This window comes from Staurois parvus, unplaced genomic scaffold (genome assembly GCF_062004578.1).
Source record: "Staurois parvus isolate SC_StPar_1 unplaced genomic scaffold, SC_StPar_1.0 ptg000574l, whole genome shotgun sequence".
Classification (NCBI taxonomy): domain Eukaryota; kingdom Metazoa; phylum Chordata; class Amphibia; order Anura; family Ranidae; genus Staurois; species Staurois parvus.
In genome coordinates, this window is record NW_028318370.1 from 1,774,126 (window position 1) to 1,794,457 (window position 20,332).

Consider the following 20,332-nt stretch of genomic DNA (forward strand, 5'->3'; position numbering starts at 1 on the left):
AAATTAAATGATAATATAAAATTAAGAATGTATCTTTACAATATGAGCAAGCTGATGTACCATCACCAGCTTATTATGGTCACTACATATGTGCCTGTCAATCAAAAGACCATATATGTAGCATCCCCTCCCTTCAATGAAATTGCTCTGCTAAGCAGTATTGTTTGCCATACAAGGTTCTAAGATCAAAATTATGACGAATACTAGCATCCAGGGGAGGACTGACCATTTGCAAACTCGGGCACTGCCCGAGGTCAGTAGGGGGGCCCACGAGAAGCCCCCAGTACCTTTTTCATAGGCTTGTTTGAGTAAGGACACAGGGGCCCCCATGAGTTGCCAGTCCACCCCTGCTAGAATCAGAAAAAAGGCATCCTAAGACACGAACATTCTGAGAAGCTGGAACAGGTGCTGTAAGACCAGAAATAGTCACCAACGTCTACTTCTGTAAAGACTGAAGAAGCATCACAAGACAAGACCACATGAAGGACAATCAGCCATGAAAATAATGGTGACATCTTTAAACTTTGGCTTTGATATTTGTTTTTTTCTACATGGAACTGTTCATGATATGCTTTACACTGTTATTTTTAAGCCATTGTGTAAGAAAAAAAAAAAAAAAAAAAAAAATCACTTTCTCTCACCAGCTCATTTGCAAAATTGCCTATAGACACTAAAGCAGTAATATATGTGTCTCAGAAAATCCTACAAGCACCATGATTAGCTAGTTATGTTGCTGTAGACACATGGTAGGCAAACCTTCTCTGCTTACTATCTCTTCTTAAAGTGTTAGTGTTTTTTGTTCTCGCTTGGCACACAAGGCTCACTGATTCGCTTGCATGGGGCCCACCAGGATTCCAGAGGTTGCCAAGTGGAAAACTCCAGACCTTGCCTCTCAGACACCATGGGAGAAACCAAGCCTGGCCTGACCAGAACCCGAGATCCACATTTAGCCTGTTCTAGCTGTGAAGTACAGTCCCAACTAGGCCATGGCCAAGAGTAGATCCCCATTGATACAGAATACCATACTCCTTAGGAAGGAAGTTTACTTAACTTTACAACCATAATGTAACAAACCATACAGGATTATGGTAGCACCCTACCTGAATAAAAAGGTACAGCAGTTCTTAAATTACAGGGATGAAGGGAGAGATGAGGCCCACACCCTAGCAGTGGGTAGAATATGGTCACTGAATTCCTCCTTGGGAGGAATGCAATCTGTTTTACCTCCCCAGTCCATATACTTGCCCTCAAAGGGGGAGCTCATGTTGAGTTGGCTCCTGATTACACTGTTCTTCCCAGATGGGCCCTAGATAAGACCCGATACTCTTCCTCAACAGGCTGAAGGTTGCACACACTAAAGTATGCCTCATGCTTCCCACCAATCCTTTTTAAATAACCACAAACACCAATAACCAGAGCAAGGCTGCCAAGTAAACTAGAACAGGGTACTACCTTAAAAAGGACTATCCCAGTCACTGCCTAAATTACACTTATCACCACTCATCTTGTGGTGTCTACAATAACTGCAACAGGAATCCCTCTATATAGACATCACATCCTGCATTCCTTTATATCAGCACTGTACCTTGTGCCTGAGAGTAGAAGCACCAATTCACGCCAGGGATACTGGAATCATAACAGCAGTCTCTCCTGGCACATTCGGAAGCACTGATTCCTGGGTAGCCACAGTTCCTTCTCAGGTAAGGAGACCCGCCACACTCTTGTTTAGCATTTGTGAAAGTAAAAAATGAAATTACACAGTATATATGGATACATTGCAGTGTTGTAAATATTAGTTATTGGACATGGCTTTTAGTGTGTGACAAAGCTTAAGGCTGGTTTCCCAGCCGTTTGTTGCATGAAAAAAAAACATTGCTGAAATAGGGAAACCGTGAAAAATGTGTCCAGATCTCAAGAGATGAAAAAAAATAACAGATACAAAATTAAAATAAAGCTGCGAACACAAAAAGGAGATGTCCCTCTGTCAAACAGTGACCTGTGTTGTGCTAAACAAATGCACAACAAACTAAAGCAAATAAATTTATTCATCAAGAAAATGCACTCATATGTATAAAAAGCATTGCACATTTAAAAAAAAAAAAACACAAATCTGGAAATTGTTTATTCTTCCCACTGATCCATTTTGAATATTCTTCCTCTCCCTGAAGACCAATGTATGGGGGGGCCTCTCCCCAAATGAACACCAATAAAAAGGGTGCTCTGCCAATGGCCACCAATATAAGGGGGCCTTTCTACCACTGACGACCAATGTAAGCAGGCCCCTCATCCCACTGACCAACAATGTATGGACTATTCTCCCATGAACCACCAATATATGGGAAGGGATAACTCCCTAATCATGGTTTATTTTTGATAAAGGCTGGTTACACAGTACAGGTCTGTCTTCCTATAGATGGGAAAGGTTCTTAAGCGCAATATACGATTCGCCCTTAACAGGTGAAACAGCAGAACAGTAACTAAAATTTACCCATTTTTGCCTTTTATGGTCTTGAATTTGCCAAGCTATTCAGCGGAGGATTGACGATGAGTGAGTGAATTTGAGATATTTCCTTGAAATGCAGGCCTTATTGCAAGACACACACACTTTGGGTCATTGGTCCTTTTGGTCACAAATTGCTTGGGTTTCCAGATACATCTTGGGATATTGATGTCATGAGGCTTTCCTCCTCTTAACCTGTTCAGCCAATTTTGTGGGCATATCCACCCACCTTAACATCCAGTGGCTGAAACAGCTAAGACAATATTTTGAAGTGCAACACAGCCCAATTCAATAGTAGTGAACATAGTTGCAAAATTCTGATTCCACAGTGAAGGAAATTTATCCTAAACTCTGCAGATAATGGAAAGAAAGTTAAGATTGTTCTGTATTCACTGAAATATTGAATGCATTTACTATGTAACACCCTCTAGGTTTAACTAGATAGGCTTTTGTGGGGTTTTTTTTTTTAAAGATAGAGGCTAGAAGGCTCTACAGGTCAGGGCTTCCCTACCAGCCTTCCAGAAACAGAACTTTCTGGAAGAGGGGCAGAGGAGGCCCAGATCTGCATTTTTGAGGGACCTTGGCTAATCCCCCGGCAGGAAGCTGGGCATGGTGACCACGTCAACCCTAAAATGTGGCAGAGCCTGGGGAGCAGTGTGCAGTGCTGGATGGAAAATGGTCTGATCTGAGAGGAGGCTGGGGTGTGGAGCGGAAACAACCTACAGGATGGCTGCTGGACAAAAAGATCTCCATTGTTCCACCATCTTCTTGGGAGGGGAACCTGTCAGCCGGGAAGGAGCCAGCCCAGCGAAAGGCTTGAAGTCAGCTTTAACCCACCAAGCTAACAGGACAGAGAGTGCTTCTACACACCCTGAGCTAGACAAAGGGCAGTCAGATGCAAGACCCAACTATTGAAGTTCTCATCTGGGACTGCTTGATTGCTAGCTGTTGGAATCCCTTGCCCAGGGATACCCACAAGGTACCTTCAGTGCAGCTGGATGAAGAGGATTCATCTGGGGTCTGAGGAGATCCATCAAGGAGACTCCAGTGCTCCTAGACAGTTTATGATCCACATTATACAGCATTTGCCAAGTTTGCCCTCAAGTTCAGTTCCTTGGGTATCTCATAACTCTAGACGCCAAGTTGTTAACCTCTTATTTAAAACTAAAAAGCAGTTAAAGGACTGGATTACTGACTCCAAGTGCACAAATGTGGAAAATGCCTGGCTGTGCAGAGTACCTGAATTTGTCTTGATATTAGCTTCTTCAATCTTGGGCCTTGTACAACTGAGAATAGGATGAATGATCATCCATTTTTTGCATGCTAGTCTCATATCAAAAACAGGTTACTAACGTTATGAAAATTCTCATGACACAGGATGAAACTTTGAGTGACGCATACTCGGAAGCAAAAGTATGCAATACATTACATCACTTCCAATTTTTTTCTGTACAAATACTATAATACAATAGTTTGGTTACCTTACGAGAATATTTTTTGCCCTTGTCCATTCAGATATTTTTGCATGAACTGTTGGCTCTCAAAAGTTGTACTAACAAATAAAATTGGACATTTGCTCTAAATGCATTTTTCCATTTGATTTTCTCATCGTATGTACTAGACTTAAGACTAGGATAAAAGGAGGGTCAGGCCTACCTCAACAGTATGCAGCCGTTTATTACTGTCCAATCAGATGGCTGAGGGTGGTTTCTTGACCAAGCTGTGTTGCCAATATAGTGGAGCTTGTGGGTCTGGTTCTGCTGTGTGGATTGCAGCTAGAACAGCCCCCACTATATCACAGCTGTGTATTTAGTTGCATGCCCACGCCCTTTTAATGAACAGATGGCTAAACTAAAGTTATAAGTTTAACATATTTGCCTGGCTTTCCCCTTTAAGCAACCTCAAAGCTGAACATACATGCTGCAATCTGAATATGCAATCATTTTTACATGTGCTACAAATGTTTAATGTATGGGCCAAATCAAACAAACAATCTATATTCAGTCAGGTACTTACATTGCATGGTTGCGGTTTGTAAATCCACAAAAGTTCATATAACCAGGTTGTAACACCTATTATAGGTTAGAGTCGTATACCTGTGGGTGGCTAGGTGTAGTATATTAAAGGTAAAATACAAGTAAATGTTTGTGAAATACCTTGTGCCTGGGAATAGAAGCACCACTTCACATTGGGGATACTGGAGTCATAGCAGCAGTTTCGTTTGGTGCACTCGGAGGCACTTATCCCAGGATAACCACAGTCCCTTCTCTGATATGGGAGCACATTACTGCATTCCTTATTTGCGATGTTTTTCTCTGTAATTAAATAAAAGTTATGATACACCTAGATCTAGAAGGACCATTAAGTAGCTTCATAACACAACTGCTGAGATAAGATATGGGACTTGGCCAGCTCCTAGGGATTCATTTGCCCAGTCACATTCACACAATTTTAAAAATAGGATCAATGTGCACCAGGCCAAATTAAAAGCCATTGACTCTCACATGGTGTGTTCAGGGAAACAAGTCGTACATGAATGTGGAACACTAACGCAGAAGTGATCTGTCAAATTAAAGTTTAAAAGCCACAGTGCTACCCCCACAAATTATGTAGATCAAAAGTGTGCAACCTGAAAACTTACAAAAAAAAAAAAGTATATTTTATTATTACAGTATTTATAAAGCGCCAATAGTTTGCTCAGTGCTGTACATTACAAAGGGGGACAGAACCATACCAATACAATGCAAACATGAGGGGATTGAGGGCCCTGCTCTTTCGAGCTTACAATCTAGGAATATATAAATAAATATGAATCATTTGTTGCTTCTCACTAATGTTCTCCTTCACCAAAAACTACATAAACCGAACAGTGTAGCGCAAAAAAAAAAAAAAACCCCACACACCTTGCTCTTCAATCCTTATATTTATCTTATACTAATAAATATCTGCATGGCATGTTTTTATAATTTTTTTTTGTAAACTGCTGTATATCATACAAAATATAAAGTGGAATCCCCTGTTGATAAAAAGTGATTAATCTTAACCAAAAGAAGTCCACATGGATATCTTCTGAATATTGTTGTGACTCCATACATTACTTCATGCACCAGTGAAATTTTCTCCACCGGTGCGCACCATCACCTGTCTCCACTGACTCGGCGAAAGTCAGAAAGACGCCTTTCCAAGTAATGGGTAATAAAAAGTGTCATACTTCTGGGATTCTCTTTTCCCTATCACATGTTTTATATCACTTGTCTTCCCTTTTAGATTGTAAGCTCTCATAAGCAGGTCCCACCTAATCCTTTTGTACTGTAACTGTACTGTCTGCGGAAAAACTGTTGGCGCTATATAGACCAAGGATAGAATGTAAATTAGAGCGTGGGAAAAACCCTTACTGTAGTTGTTGGGGAAGAAGCACCATTTGGCCCCGGGAATAGATGGGTCAAAGCAGCATCCTCTGAACTGACATTCTTTGGAACTGATTCTTGGATATCCGCAGTCTGTTCTGTCAGCCGGACTCACCGAGCACTGAGCCTTATCTATGAAGAATTAAAATAATTTTTTGAGTTATCAATAATGTCTACAGGCTGCACATAAAATGTTTTTTGGTGTTAATGAGGAACTCATGTTTCTAACCAGACTTAAAGGATAAGAGTACTTTCAAAGTGTACTTATTCATTTTACCCCTTTGCCCCGACATTAAAGGAGAAGTTCATCTTTTGGACAAAAAATAATAAATTCAAAGGAGCCTGAAAGCATTTCACCAGCGATCAGTAGATGGCTGATGCCATACAGGTCTCCTGCAGATCTGGCAGAATATCTGCTAGCTTGAATGAACTACCACAGCTCTTCACAGTGCCGTGGTAGGAATTGAAAACTACAAGGGACTTGTAGGCACTCTGTAGAGCTCTGAATGATTGGCGCAGCCATGCAGTTTTACAATCTGATAGTGCAGGGAGAAGTTTCCCCGTACTGTCAGAGGGAAGGGGGGGGCAGAAGGCGCAGCTATGATAACATGTTACACCCTAAAAATGGGTGAACCATGTACGATGTTCCAAAAAAGTGAACTTATCCTTTGACAACCCTACCCTCAGATGAGCTACAAGCAGCATAGACTCCAGAGTGTTACATTCAGTGGGGAACGGTCCCCTCTCCTGGCTGTACCTTCACATTACAGGCCCTATGATTTCTATGGAACCCTTTTCCTGCTTGGGAAATGGAGGTAGACAAGTACAGAACAGGGGCGGACTGACATCTCATGGGGCCCCCGGGCAATAGGAGATCGTGGGGCCCCTGTGTCCTTGCCCAAACAAAAAAAAAAAAAAAAAAAAAAAAAAAAAAAAAGTACCAGGGGCATCTCATGGGGCCCCCTACTGACCCTGGTCCCTCGGGCAGTGCCCATGTTGCCAAAAGTTCAGTCCACCCCTGGTACAGACTCAAAGGGGGCCTTACACCACTGAATGTAAGCAAGCCGTGGAGGCCGCAGCTATTGGATCATGTTAAGTGCTCTTCCCTGACCTAAACAACCCTACCTTACTTATCCTTTAAGACTGAAGCCCAAGCAAATAGTTAAAACAGATGAAATGCTTACATGTAAGCAGTTTTACTTGACAAAGCGTTTGTTTCTGCCCCTCCAGTCCCAACCACATGCACAGCTGTATATAGCAGGAGGACCCGATTTTGTTCTCTAATGCAGTTTAGTATTCCCCCCCGCCAAAGACCAGGCAGTAAAAAGGAGGAGCAGCAGATTCGTGAAATGTTATGCATAAAGTTTACACACGCCTATCAGCATGTTCCTTGTTAGTACATGAGCACTTTAGCGTCTATGACTGATTTTTTGGATTGCCTTCCCCTACAGTCTGAGCTGTGCTACATAGGGGATTATGAGAGGCTCATACCAAGTCGAATTAAGACACTTACACTGCTTGCTTTTGTAAAGTACTGTGGAAACTGTTGGCAATATAACAATTCTGCGTATTAATTATATTAATGAAAAATATAGCATAGGAAATAATCTTACTATAGTCATTATTGTAGAAGCACCATTTGTCCCCGGGAATGGAGGAGTTGAAGCAGCATCCTCTGGAATGGCATTCTTCGGAACCAATTCCTGGATATCCACAGTCTATTCTAATTCCTGGATATCCACAGCCTGTTCTGTCAGCTGACCTCACCAAGCCTTGAGCCTTATCTATGAAGAATTGATAATATTGTATTTGAAATAGCAATTAATAAGGTTTACTGGCTGCACAGAAGAGTTTTCAGAGCCTTTGGGGTACCAATTTTTATGCACTGTTGACTTAAAGGGCAAGTGCGCTTTCAGATATGGTGAGCCTAGTCTTTTTGCCCCATTGCCCTGACCTAGAGGATTCGACCCTTCCCCTTCACAGATCCGGATGTTTTACATTCAGCTGTGAAAGGCCCTCTCTCCTGGCTGTGCATGCACATTACAGGCCTCATGGACTTCATTGGGACCTCTCCTGGCTGGGAGCTGAAGGTAAAAAAAAAAAAAAAAAAAAGCCACAGGAATCTATGGGGCTGTAATGTACATGTGGCTAGGAGAGGAAGCCTTTCACCTATGGAGGTAAACAATGGAAGCCACAGCGCTTGGATCTAGGCATGTATACATGTAGGGGGGAAGGTTACGCCTGAAGACTATCAGAGGTAAATCTATAGCCATCTTCAGAATGGGCTGCCTTAACGCGACACATGTTCACTCGTGACATTTGTCAGCATATGTCAACCACATAGTAGACAGGCCCTTAATCTAAAGGATTTTATTGGCTATGTGATGCAATAACTTACCGAGTTGTTTTGGGAAAAAGCACCATTTAACCCTGCGAATAGTGGAGTTAAAGCAGCATCCTCTGGAATAGCACTCGCTGGCATTAATTCCTGGGTATCCGCAATCGGTTCTGTCGGCTGGACTCACTGCACACTGAGCCTCATCTGAAACAGGTAAAGTATTTTTTATGATGCCATGGTGTGGTTTAAAGGGGGGGGATCCACATTAAAAAATTTAGGAAATCCTTGTCATGTTGCTGAGCAGGGAACGACCCTTTGTTCAGCTGAAAAAGCCAGTTCGCTGATCTGCTGGTTTCAATATTATAACAGGCACTGGCCTGGAATAAGTAGATGAGGAGTTCTGTCCTTAAATATCTGAACCCCAAAACAAGGATTGTATCCCTAGTTGTAGTGGCTGCATTTTTGTGTTTCAGGGTTTTCTTCAACTGGTAATCCTGCAACTAATCCATTTCCTGGCTCTTTGAGAGCAGCCCATACCTAACAGGGGTTCTCCAGACTCCTGCATCCCTAGTCAGGGATGTACATAGCCCATAAAGTTCTACTTCTCTCTTTGCCTGCCCCAAGTCAATGGTCTCCAAACTGTCAGATATGGCCCTTTGCTCACTTTTATCCAGCCATTTGCGGCACTATTCCTCCCACTGACACCAACAATGGGGCACTTATCCCCCCCCACTAATGCCAAGGAACAGGCACTCTTTCCACTGATACCAAAGATGAAACTATTCCTGCTACTAGTACCAATGACAAGACACTATTCCTACCACTAATACCAATAATGGGGCACTATTCATCCCCACTGATACCAACAGGTTGGGCACTTTTCCTTCCACTTACCAGTCTTTTTTATTCCCACTGACCAAGCCTAAGGCATTTTCTACTCCCACTGGCCACAGCCCATCTATAGTCTGAAGGACTGTAAATTGGCTTTGTTTAGAAGGCTCTTGCTCTACTTTACTTTCTATTGAAGGAGATTAAGGAACAGACCGAAATGTTTTAGCAATAACAGCAAAGATAGTTCACGACATTCTTTGTGGCAGATTCCGGTAATGTTTGTTCTGTGGTAGTACTCACTGTCAGAGTTAGTGTAGTAGCACCAGTTCACCCCCCGTACACTGGTATTGAAGCAGCACCCTCTCTTGGCACAGTCTGAAGAGCTTATTCCAGGGTATCCACAGTTTCTTCGCTCATATGGAGAGCCGTCACACTCATTCGGTGCTATTATATCTAAAACCACAATAGGAAGAATTGTGCAAGTATTTCAGTACTAAATATTCCATACAAGTAAAGCTCCACACTTCCTATGTGCACTTCTCAATCATCTGCGAGGGAGTCAGGTTACGTGTTTTGAAGAATATTGTATCACAGGCAACAAAGCTAATAAAAAGGGTTGGAGGGCATCAGTTATGAGGAACTACAGAAATTAAGGTTTATGCGTGGTAGAAAAAAAAAAAAAAAAAAAAAACACAAAAAACCCCCACACATTTGAACCTAAGGTCTCTAAAGAAGATACTCACTCAATGATATTGGATGAAAAAGTAGTTCAATGTTAAACTGCATTAGGAGCTCTTTACCATTAGAGTGGCAAAAATGTGGAACACTTCTACATTTGGTGATGTCAAGGGAAAGTGTAGATAAATTAAACAAATTGGCGTTTCTCAGTGCACACAATGTACAGATATATGGAAAGTGGTGACAAATATACACATACATACAGGTTGAACTGGATGGATTGGTGTCTTATTCAGCCTTACCAGCTATGTAAATATTTTAATCTTAATCTAAGTAGAGTTGATACTGAAAAATCCCCAGTGAAGTTAGCTTACAAACTATAACACCATAACTTCCACCATAGATATGGTTTACCAGATTCTATGACCTCAAAAGGAAAGAATAGGTCGATCTGGGATGAAACATTTTGGACTCCCATTACCCACCATAGCTGGTGATGTTCCCTTTGGATGGAACCACTGATCTATCTGTACATGAAAATGGATTGCCAATGGAACTGTCAGTCCTATAGAGATTAAGTGGTTGGCAGAGTTCCCAGTCCCCTTCAATACGCACAACGCCGATGACAGCATATAGTGTACTACTATGGACATGAGAGGCTCCATAGTGCCAAGATTGTATGCACTTTCAATGCAATGCATGCAACTGTGGCATGCTAGTGCAGGGTTCAAGGGGTTAAAGATGGTGAGGTGACTTCCTCACCACACACGATCCCATCTTCAAGACAACATGGGAGAGGAACCTTGCATGTCATTTTAAAAATGTTTATTTTGACCAAGCTGGCCCAACAAACTATTTCCATTACAGAACAATGGCTGCTGTGATACTGTATCAACATTAGCTACATACAGTAGGCAGCGCTGTGTTTTGGAAACAGTGCCGGTGACTTTCCCATTGCTGCCACATACTGCATGAAGAGTTGGGCCCAACGCTCCTCTTCCTTTCAAGAGAAGCTTGTATTTTTAGCAATGAATAGAAAGCAGAGGTAGAGATGAAGTCGGCAGATGAAATAATGATCACCACCTTATCCAATCAGAGAAGTCTTGTATTACATTGCAGATTCTTCAAAATTTCTAAAAAAGGACTACATATTCCATGGTACCTTTCTACCTGTAAGCAGTGATTCCTGTACCGACTCCTCATCCCCTCTGTACATAAGTCAGGCTCTGTAAAATGTGTGACAGCAGTGCCTACTCACAGGGCATGAAGACTAAGTGTCACAGAATTTACAAAAATAAGTGTGGAAGCAGGGGTGGACTGACAACTCATGGGGCCCCCAGGCAATAGGGGGATCATGGGGCCCATGTCCTTGCCCACACGGGAAAAGGGAAAAAAAAAAAAAAAAAAAAAAAGTGTACCAGGGGCATTTCATGGGGCCCCCCTACTGACCTAAGGCAGTGCCCGAGTTCATGAACGGTCAGTCTGCCCCCGTGTGGAAAGTTTCAAAGTGTAAATTTACAAAAACAAGATTGTTCAGATTACTAATGGACTTCAAATAACTGAACTTTAGTGTGGAAATGAATAAAGGATTATTTTTTGGCCAGATATGCCTTCTGCTTTAACCACCTCTATGCCGGAGACTCACCCCCTTCCTGCCCAGGCCAATTTTCAGATTTCAGTGCTGACACCTTGAACACCAGTTACTCATACAACACTGTACTCAAATTAAATGTTTATTTTTAGACAAAGCTTTCTTTTGGTGGTATTTAATCACTGCTGGGTTTTTTTATATTTTGCTACGCAAGCAAAAAAAAAAAAAAAAAAAAAGTTCTTAGTTTTTGAAATAAAAGTTGGCAAAATAAATAACTTTTATTCATAAATTTAGGCCAAAATGTATTCCGCTTCATTTCTTTGGTGAGAATAACCCAAATCAGTGTTTATCATTTAGTATGTAGGAAAGTTAGAGTTGAAACGCTATGGTATATATCTGAAAGTTAATCAATCAATCCTGATGTACTGACAGCCTATCATTTATCGCGGCCTGAAAATGCCAGGACAACACAAATAACCCCAAATGACTTTTTTTTTTAAAGGTAGACAGTCTAGGGGTATTTAGTAAGAGGCATGGGGAGTTTAATTTTTTTTTTTTTAAAAAGAAAAATTATACAAAATGTGGAGTTTTTCCACAATTTATTTTTACATACTGTCAGAGCAGCACAGCGTCATGTCTCGTGTGCTGGTGATAAGGGATACTGAATTGACAGTCTAATAAGAGGTTTTGGTTTCTCATCTTTTTTCCCTTTTGTCACTTTTAGCAAACTGACCAGTGCAGTTCATTGTTACTACAGTGACACTGTACTGCTCTGGGGAAGGGATTATACATTTTTTTTTACTATGATTGCTTATAATAGTGTGTCGCGGTTATAAGCAATCATTTATATGAATGACATCAATTCAGTCACAGGGTGTTCTACTGTGATTGGTCTCAGCTATCACATGGTACAGATGCATTGTGATTGGCCCTGTCTGCAACATGTGATTACTATGACCAATCAGAGATCAAAATAGTACACAATCTTACTGTAGTCATTGGGGTAGAAGCACCATTTGTCCCCTGGAATGGAGGAGTTGAAGCAGCATCCTCTGGAATGGCATTCTTCAGAACCAATTCCTGGATATCCACAATCTGTTCTAATTCCTGGATATGCACAGCCTGTTCTGTCAGCTGACCTCACCAAGCCTTGAGCCTTATCTATGAAGAATTGATAATATTGTATTTGAAATAGCAATTAATAAGGTTTACTGGCTGCACAGAAGAGTTTTCAGAGCCTTTGGGTACCAATTTTTATGCACCCTTGACTTAAAGGGCAAATGTGCTTTCAGATATGGTGAGCCTAGTCTTTTTGCCCCATTGCCCTGACCTAGATGATTCTACCCTTCCCAGATCAGAGATCCGGATGTTTTACATTCAGCTGTGAAAGGCTCTCTCCTGGCTGTGCATGCACATTACAGCCTCATGGACTTCATTGGGACCTCTCCTGGCTGGGAGCTGAAGTTAAAAAAAGCCACAGAGGAATCTATGGGGCTATAATGTACATATGTGGCTAGGAGAGAAGCCTTTCACCTATGGAGGTAAACAATGGAAGCCACAGCGCTTGGATCTAGGCATGTATACATGTGGGGTGGAAGGTTAAGCCTGAAGACTATCAGAGGTAAAGCTATAGCCATTTTTTAGAATGGGCTGTCTTAATGTGACACATGTTCACTTGTGATGTGTCAGCATATGTCAACCACATGTTAACACCACAAAGTAGATGGGCCCTTAGTCTAAAGGATTTTATTGGCTATGTGATGCAATAACTTACTGAGTTGTTTTGGGAAGAAACACCATTTAACCCTGCGAATAGTGGAGTTAAAGCAGCATCCTCTGGAATAGCACTCGCTGGCATTAATTCCTGGGTATCCGCAATCGGTTCTGTCAGCTGGACTCACTGCACACTGTGCCTCATCTGAAACAGGTAATAAAAAGCATTTTTTATGATGCCATAGTGTGGTTTAAAGGGGGGGATCCACATTAAAAAAAAAAAAAATTAGGAAACCCTTGTCATGTTGCCAAGCAGGGAACGACCCTTTGTTCAGCTGCAAAAGGTAGTTCGCTGATCTGCTGGTTTCAATATTATAACAGACACTGGCCTTGAATAAGTAGATGGAGTTCTGTCCTTAAATATCTGAACCCCAAAACAAGGATTGTATCCCTAGTTGTAGTGGCTGCATTATTTTGTTTCAGGGTTTCTTTTCAACTGGTAATCCTGCAACTAACCCATTTCCTGGCTCTTTGTGGCTATGCTTACTACTCCACTGTATCTATAGGGTAAGGGAATAAACGTGCTCAATGTAATTCTCTGGCTACTAGATGGCTCCAGAGTCATTGTAATGGGTTAGGTTCAGGACCATTTGGACTAACAGGCAGTGTTAGTGCCATAGGAGCCAGTAGAGCTCCCCAGAGGTAGGATGCCAGTTAAGGAAGTACATGGTGTTAATGTCAACCTTGCATCTATAGTTAGAGAGCAGCCCATACCCTACAGGGGTAGTCCAGAGTCCTGCATCCCTAGTCAGGGATGTACATAGCCCATAAAGTTCTGCTCCTTTCTTTGCCTGCCCCAAGTCAGTGGTCTCCAAACTGTCAGATACGGCCCTTTGCTCACCTTTATCCAGCCATTGTGGCACTATTCCTCCCACTGACACCAACAATGGGGCACTTCTCCCCCCACTAATGCCAAGGAACAGGCACTCTTTCCACTGTTCCAAAGAGGAGACTATTCCTGCTACTAATACCAATGACAAGACACTATTCCTACCACTAATACCAATAATGGGGCACTATTCCTCCCCACTGACCACAGTACATTTTTTTTTAATTCCCTCTGACCAAGCCTAAGGCATTTTCTACTCCCACTGGCCACAGCCCACCTATAGTCTGAAGGACTGTAAATTGGCTTTGTTTAGAAGGCCCTTGCTCTACTTTACTTTCTATTGAAGGAGATTAAGGAACAGACCAAAATGTTTTAGCAATAACAGCGAAGATAGTTCACGATATTATTCTGTGGCAGATTCCGGTAATGTTTGTTCTGTGGTAGTACTCACTGTCAGAGTTAGTGTAGTAGCACCAGTTCACCCCCCGTACACTGGTATTGAAGCAGCACCCTCTCCTGGCACAGTCTGAAAAGCTTATTCCAGGGTATCCACAGTTTCTTCGCTCATATGGAGAGCCGTCACACTCATTCAGTGCTGTTTTTATAGCTAAAACCACAAAAAAAAAAAAGAAGAATTATGCAAGTATTTCAGTACTAAATATTCTATACAAGTAAAGCTCCACACTTCCTATGTGCACTTCTCAATCATCTGCGATGGAGACCTCTAGGGAGTTCAGTTGCGTGTTTTGAATAATATTGTATCAAGGGCAACAAAGCTAATAAAGGGGTTGGAGGGCATCAGTTATGAGGAACAACTACAGAAATTAAAGGTGTATACTTTGTGGGGTTTTTTTTTTTGTTTGTTTTTTTACACACACTTTTGAACCTAAGGTCTCTAAAGAAGATACTTGATATTGGATGAAAAGTAGTTCAATGTTCAACTACATAAGGAGCTCTCTACCAATAGAGTGGTAAAAATGTGGAATGCTTCTACATTTGGTGATGTCAGCAGAAAGTGTAGATGAAAAAAAAAAAGTTGGTGTTTCTCTGTGAACAATGTACAGATATATATCAAAGTGGTAGTGACAAATACACACATACAGGTTGAACTGGATGGACTGGTGTCTAACCTTACCAGCTATGTAAATATTTTAATGTCAATCTAAACTATGTAGAGTTTAGACTGAAAAATCCCCAGTGAAGTTAATTTACAAGCTAGAACACCATAACTTCCACCATAGATATGATTTACCAGATTCTATGACCTAAAAAGAAATAGGTTGCTCTGTGCTTTATAGTGTTCTGGGATGAAACATTTTGGACTCCCATTACCCACCACAGCTGGTGATGTTCCCTTTGGATGGAACTACTGATCTATCTGTAATTAAAAATGGATTGCCAATGGAACTGTCAGTCTTATAGAGATTAAGTGGTTGGCAGAGTTTCCAGTCCCCTTCAATACGCACAACGCCGATGACAGCATATAGCGTACTACTATTGACATGAGAGGCTCCATAGTGCCAAGATTGTATGCACTTTTAATGCAACACATGCAGTTGTGGCATGCTAGTGCAGGGTTCAAGGGGTTAAAAAGGACACACTTTCAAGACAACATAAGAATACTGGTGGAAGACCTTGCATGACCCTGAAAAAGTTGATGTCTTGTGAAAGCATGTTTCTACTATAAAAATTGTAAGATGCACTTCATGGGAGTGCTGGTGACCTTTGAACTACCAATGAGTATTGAATGGATGCCATCCACTTGGAGATGTCAAGCACCCATATATCTGTTGGCCACACACTGTTTAGATTGTTATTAATGTAGAATTCCAGGGTATCTTCATTTTAAAAAGTTTGTTTTGACCAAGCTGGCCCAACAAACTATTTCCATTGCAGAACAATGTGACTGCTGTGTGCTGCAATATACTGTATCAACATTAGCTACATACAGTAGGCAGCGCTGTGTTTCAGCAACAGTGCCGGTGACTTTCCCTCTGCTGCCACAGAGTTGGGCCGAAAGCTCCTCTTCCATTCAAGAGAAGCTTGTATTTTTATCAATAAATACAAGGCTCTCTGATTGGCTGACTTTGAGACTGAGAAGTTGGCAGATGAAATCATGATCACCACTTTAGCTGGAAAAGCCTTGTATTGCATTGCAGATTCTTCTAAAATTTCTTAGGACTTCATATTCCATGGTACCTTTCTATCTGTAAGCACTGACTTCCCAGTCCTCTTCAATATGCACAATGCCGATGAAAGCATATAGCGCACTACTGACCCTACCTACTGAAACTCCTCCCCTCAGCACCTCTGTAGTTTAGAAGTCAGGCTCTGTAAAATGTGTGACAGCAGTGCCTACTCACAGGGCATGGTGACTACGTGTCACAGAAATCACAAAAATAAGTGTGGAAATTTTCAAAAAGTAAGTTTACAAGATTATTCATTTCCACATTAAAGTTCAGTTATTTGAAGTAATTTTTTTGTAATCTTAACAGTTTTATATTTTGGCCAGATATGCCTTCTGCTTTAACTACCTCAATGCCAGAGACTCACCCCCTTCCTGCCTAGGCCAATTTTCAGATTTCAGTGCGGTCACACTTTGAACGCCGTGTTTTTTGTTTTTTTTTCCCCAAAGACAGCGCTCTCTTTTGGTGGTATTTAATCACTGCTGGGTTTTTTATTTTTTGCTACGTAAGCGGAACAAATACCAAAAAGAAGGCTTAGTTCTTGAAATAAAAGTTTGCAAATAACTTTTCTTCATACATTTAGGCCAAAATGTATTCTGCTACATTTGGTGAAAATAACCCAAATCAGTGTTTATCATTTAGTCTGTAGGAATGTTAGAGTTCAAAAGCTATGGCATATATCTGAAAATTAATCAATCCTGATGTACTGACAGCCTATCATTTCTTGAGGCCTGAAAATGCCAGGACAATACAAATAACCCCAAATTACCCCTTTTTGGAAAGTAGACAGTCTAGGGTATTTAGTAAGAGGCATGGTAAGTTTTTTGAAAAAAAAAAAAGAAATTATATAAAAGTGGGTTTTTCTTCACAATTTATTTTTACATAGTATCACCAGAGCAGCACAGCATCATAGGTCTCATGTGTTGGTGATAAGGGACACTGACTTGACAGTATTTTAATAAAAGGTCTAACTTTTTTCCTTTTTTTAACTGACCAGTGCAGTACATTGTTACTATAGTGACACTGTACTGCTCTGAAGTGATTACAAGTTTTTTTTACTATGATTGCTTATAACAGTGATGATCACTGTTATAAGCAATCATTTTTATGAATGGCATCCAGTCACAGGGTGTGCTATTGTGATTGGTCTCAGATATCACATGGTACAGATGCATTGTGATTGGCCCTGTCTGCAACATGTGATTACTATGACCAATCACAGAGATAATCACAATAGTACACAATGAATGGCTATGAATAAATGCAATGTATTGTCACAGCGATCACATGGTATCGGGGCCAGCCTGGTATGGCGATTGTTAGAAGCTTTCCTTAACCCAATATCTAATATCTTCTTATTAACAGTACTAACATAAGTATGAATGAGTTGGATCTTAATAGAATAATTGAGTTATTATATTTATATTTGTTCTAGATTGGGAAAAGTGAGTAATTAGACTTCAGAGTCTGTGAACATATATCTTGGGTTTTTCCTTTACATTCAAGCCACATATGAGAGCAATTAGCTATACCTTCCCCCATCCTCCCCCATCTATGTAAGAGATAAAGTTACACTCAGACTTTGAGAGAAGCAATTATCTTAGTAGGACTACAAGAGAATACCAACCCACTTTTAGGTTGGTGGGGGCTGGATTGCTCTTTTGGTAGCAGAACAAAGGTTTGAGTCTCTCTCACTCTATAGCAGCCTTGATGCGACAGACATACACACACATACACATATACAATCTTATTATCAAGAACTTAACTATATTTTTTGGACATTATTTAAACATTCTGTATGCCAATATTTTATTTCTAATTTTATGCAACGTTATTATTAAATCATCTTTTTGAGTTTTTACAAGAAGTGGAAGGACTTTCTATTTGAACATTTCTCATCAATACAAGTTAATAAAATATCGAGACAATACGATATTTTACAGCGATACATCATCCACTGTGCCCAGTGGACACAGTGACAGATTGAGCTGAAGCATGGCTGCTAGAGCGTGTAGGAGGCACAACTGGGAGGATGTCATGACGTCCACTCAGGATGGAAGAGCTCCCACTCGTTCTGCTATAGATTGGGTGGGAAGCAGTTAAAGAATACCAAAAGCCAAAACTCTTAATTTTGGATGGAATTGGAGATTGTGAAAACCAGTCACACCCCCCCCATCTATGCTCCATTGGTGATGTGGTGACCCAACAAACTAAGAAATCTCTCCAACATGAGATCTTAGATATCAGTAGAGCAAGTGTCCCTGCTGGAAGATGTACCCTCTAACTCAAAATTTTGGTGTCTCCCTCACTTTTAGGCTGGGTTCACATTGATGTGGTTCAAAATTTTCTGCGAATTCCGCACCGCATCAGAATCGCACCTCGTTCATGTGAACCGTTGCAGGTGTGTAAGTTAAACACCCTGAAATCTGTCCGCAAAAAATGCAGCGTGATGTGCAGAATAGGTGTGAATACCCATGAGATCCGATTCTAGTGCAGACCCAAAGAAGGGTCCTGTATCTTTTTGGTGTGGGTGTGGAAAGATTGGAGCCAAAAAAAAAAAAAAAATGTTTGGCTTCAATTGCACCACACACAAACCGCATGTGATTTGCGCAGGAATGCAGTGTGGTTCCTGTGCAAATCACATATGATGTACCACACCGCATGAGTGAACCTAGCCTTAGACAACGTTCACCAGCACAGAGAGCGAGTCTCTCCAAAGGGATTGCAGATATGAATAAACACCAGGCAGGGGTTCTAAACATTTACCACACTATCCAAAATAAAAAAAGTTTTTGGTTAGAGAATCTTTACATTGTAGGTATAACCAAAAATGTTTGGCAACTTTGGGTGGGGAGGGGAAGGTTAGAACCCTTTGTGGGGTTAGTATTGCTGTCTATGTACTGGTTGAGGAGCATCTTCACTATTTGTCCCAGTGACTTTTTGGTACAGAAATGGGAAATTCAACATTTTTGAGCTGCCAAAAGAACAAGAGGTAAGGGGAAACTAGTCAAAGGAGACTACATGTCTAGTGACTTCTTAAGAAGGAATACCGACTCTTGAGCAATCTCCTCTCTTATGCATCTGAGACAGGAAGGAAAAGATCCCCAATGTCACAGGAAAGAAAAAAAAAAAAAAAAAAAAAAGTCTTGCTATTCCATATCCCAATTACATATGTTCTAACTTTGTGTGTTAAAAGTGTCCTTTACTATTTCATAATGTTGGTAAAGTTCACATCCCTGCCACAACCCCAGTTACACTGACTACAAAGATCTGATATGCAGAAAATGGATTGGCAAAGCCGCCAGGGGTCACTAAACTTTCTAAACGAAAGGCAAGTTTATGATTGTTCAGACTTTAGGGGGATTGGACTGTGGCTAATGGGAGTGAAAATGCCCCAGCATCAGTAAACAATGTGTCAGGCTTGTGGCAAAGTGTGGTCAGTGGGAGGGGACTCATGCCCCATCATTGGTATTCGTTGGATGAATAGCACCCCATCATTGGTATTCGTTGGATGAATAGGGCTTTCACTATTAGTGGGAGTAATTGAGACCCATTAGTATCAGGGGGAGGAATAGTGCCCTATAATTGGCATCAGGGGGAAGAATAGTGCCCCTTAATTGGTATCAGTGGGAGGACTAGTTCTCAGTCATTGACATCAGTGGGAAAACTGTCCCAATCATTGGTATTAGTGGGAGTAATAGGGGTCCATCATTGATATCAGTGGGAATAATAGTGCCCCATCGTTTGTGGCAGTGGGAGGAATGGTGTCTTGTACCAGTAGGAATTAGTGCCTCAAGAGCCAAATAAAAGCTTGCAAGAGCTGAAGTTTGGGGGAGCACTGGACTAAACCACACAAGTTTTTTAACCTACTTTTCCTTATAATTGGCTTATCTAAAATAACAAAATGAAATACAGTGTTTGGATATAAAACGTTTAGAGCAGCACAACACTTAGTAAAATACATTTTGTACAGAGATATACAATTTAGACCAAAAATAAGGACAACTGAGGGTGCCAGAAGGACAGCAGGATTTGGTCTCAAATGAGGGACAATTGGGGGCTTTGCAATTAAAAACAAAATGTTTTAGTTTTTCCAAAAAAAGAGAATTCCATCAATGCCTTGCTGCAAGAAAGTGAGGTTCTGCAGTGTTGGAACAAATACCATTCAGTATGTCAGTTATTATTCCTCCATTTGACAT

At 41.1% G+C, this 20,332-nt stretch overlaps 1 protein-coding gene across 1 annotated transcript in view; it reads right to left on the reverse strand.

Annotated features, from left to right (window-relative positions):
* Positions 1 to 20,332, reverse strand: part of LOC149450441 (uncharacterized) — a gene marked incomplete at its 5' end in the record, with an annotated part of 316,412 nt that overhangs the window by 201,970 nt on the left and 94,110 nt on the right. Inside the window, 9 exon segments of the mRNA XM_089691949.1 lie at positions 1,586 to 1,720; positions 4,657 to 4,815; positions 5,896 to 6,039; positions 7,521 to 7,691; positions 8,306 to 8,449; positions 9,377 to 9,562; positions 12,336 to 12,506; positions 13,120 to 13,263; positions 14,399 to 14,531. Of these exon segments, the coding sequence (XP_089548075.1) occupies positions 1,586 to 1,720; positions 4,657 to 4,815; positions 5,896 to 6,039; positions 7,521 to 7,691; positions 8,306 to 8,449; positions 9,377 to 9,562; positions 12,336 to 12,506; positions 13,120 to 13,263; positions 14,399 to 14,531 (1,387 nt within the window).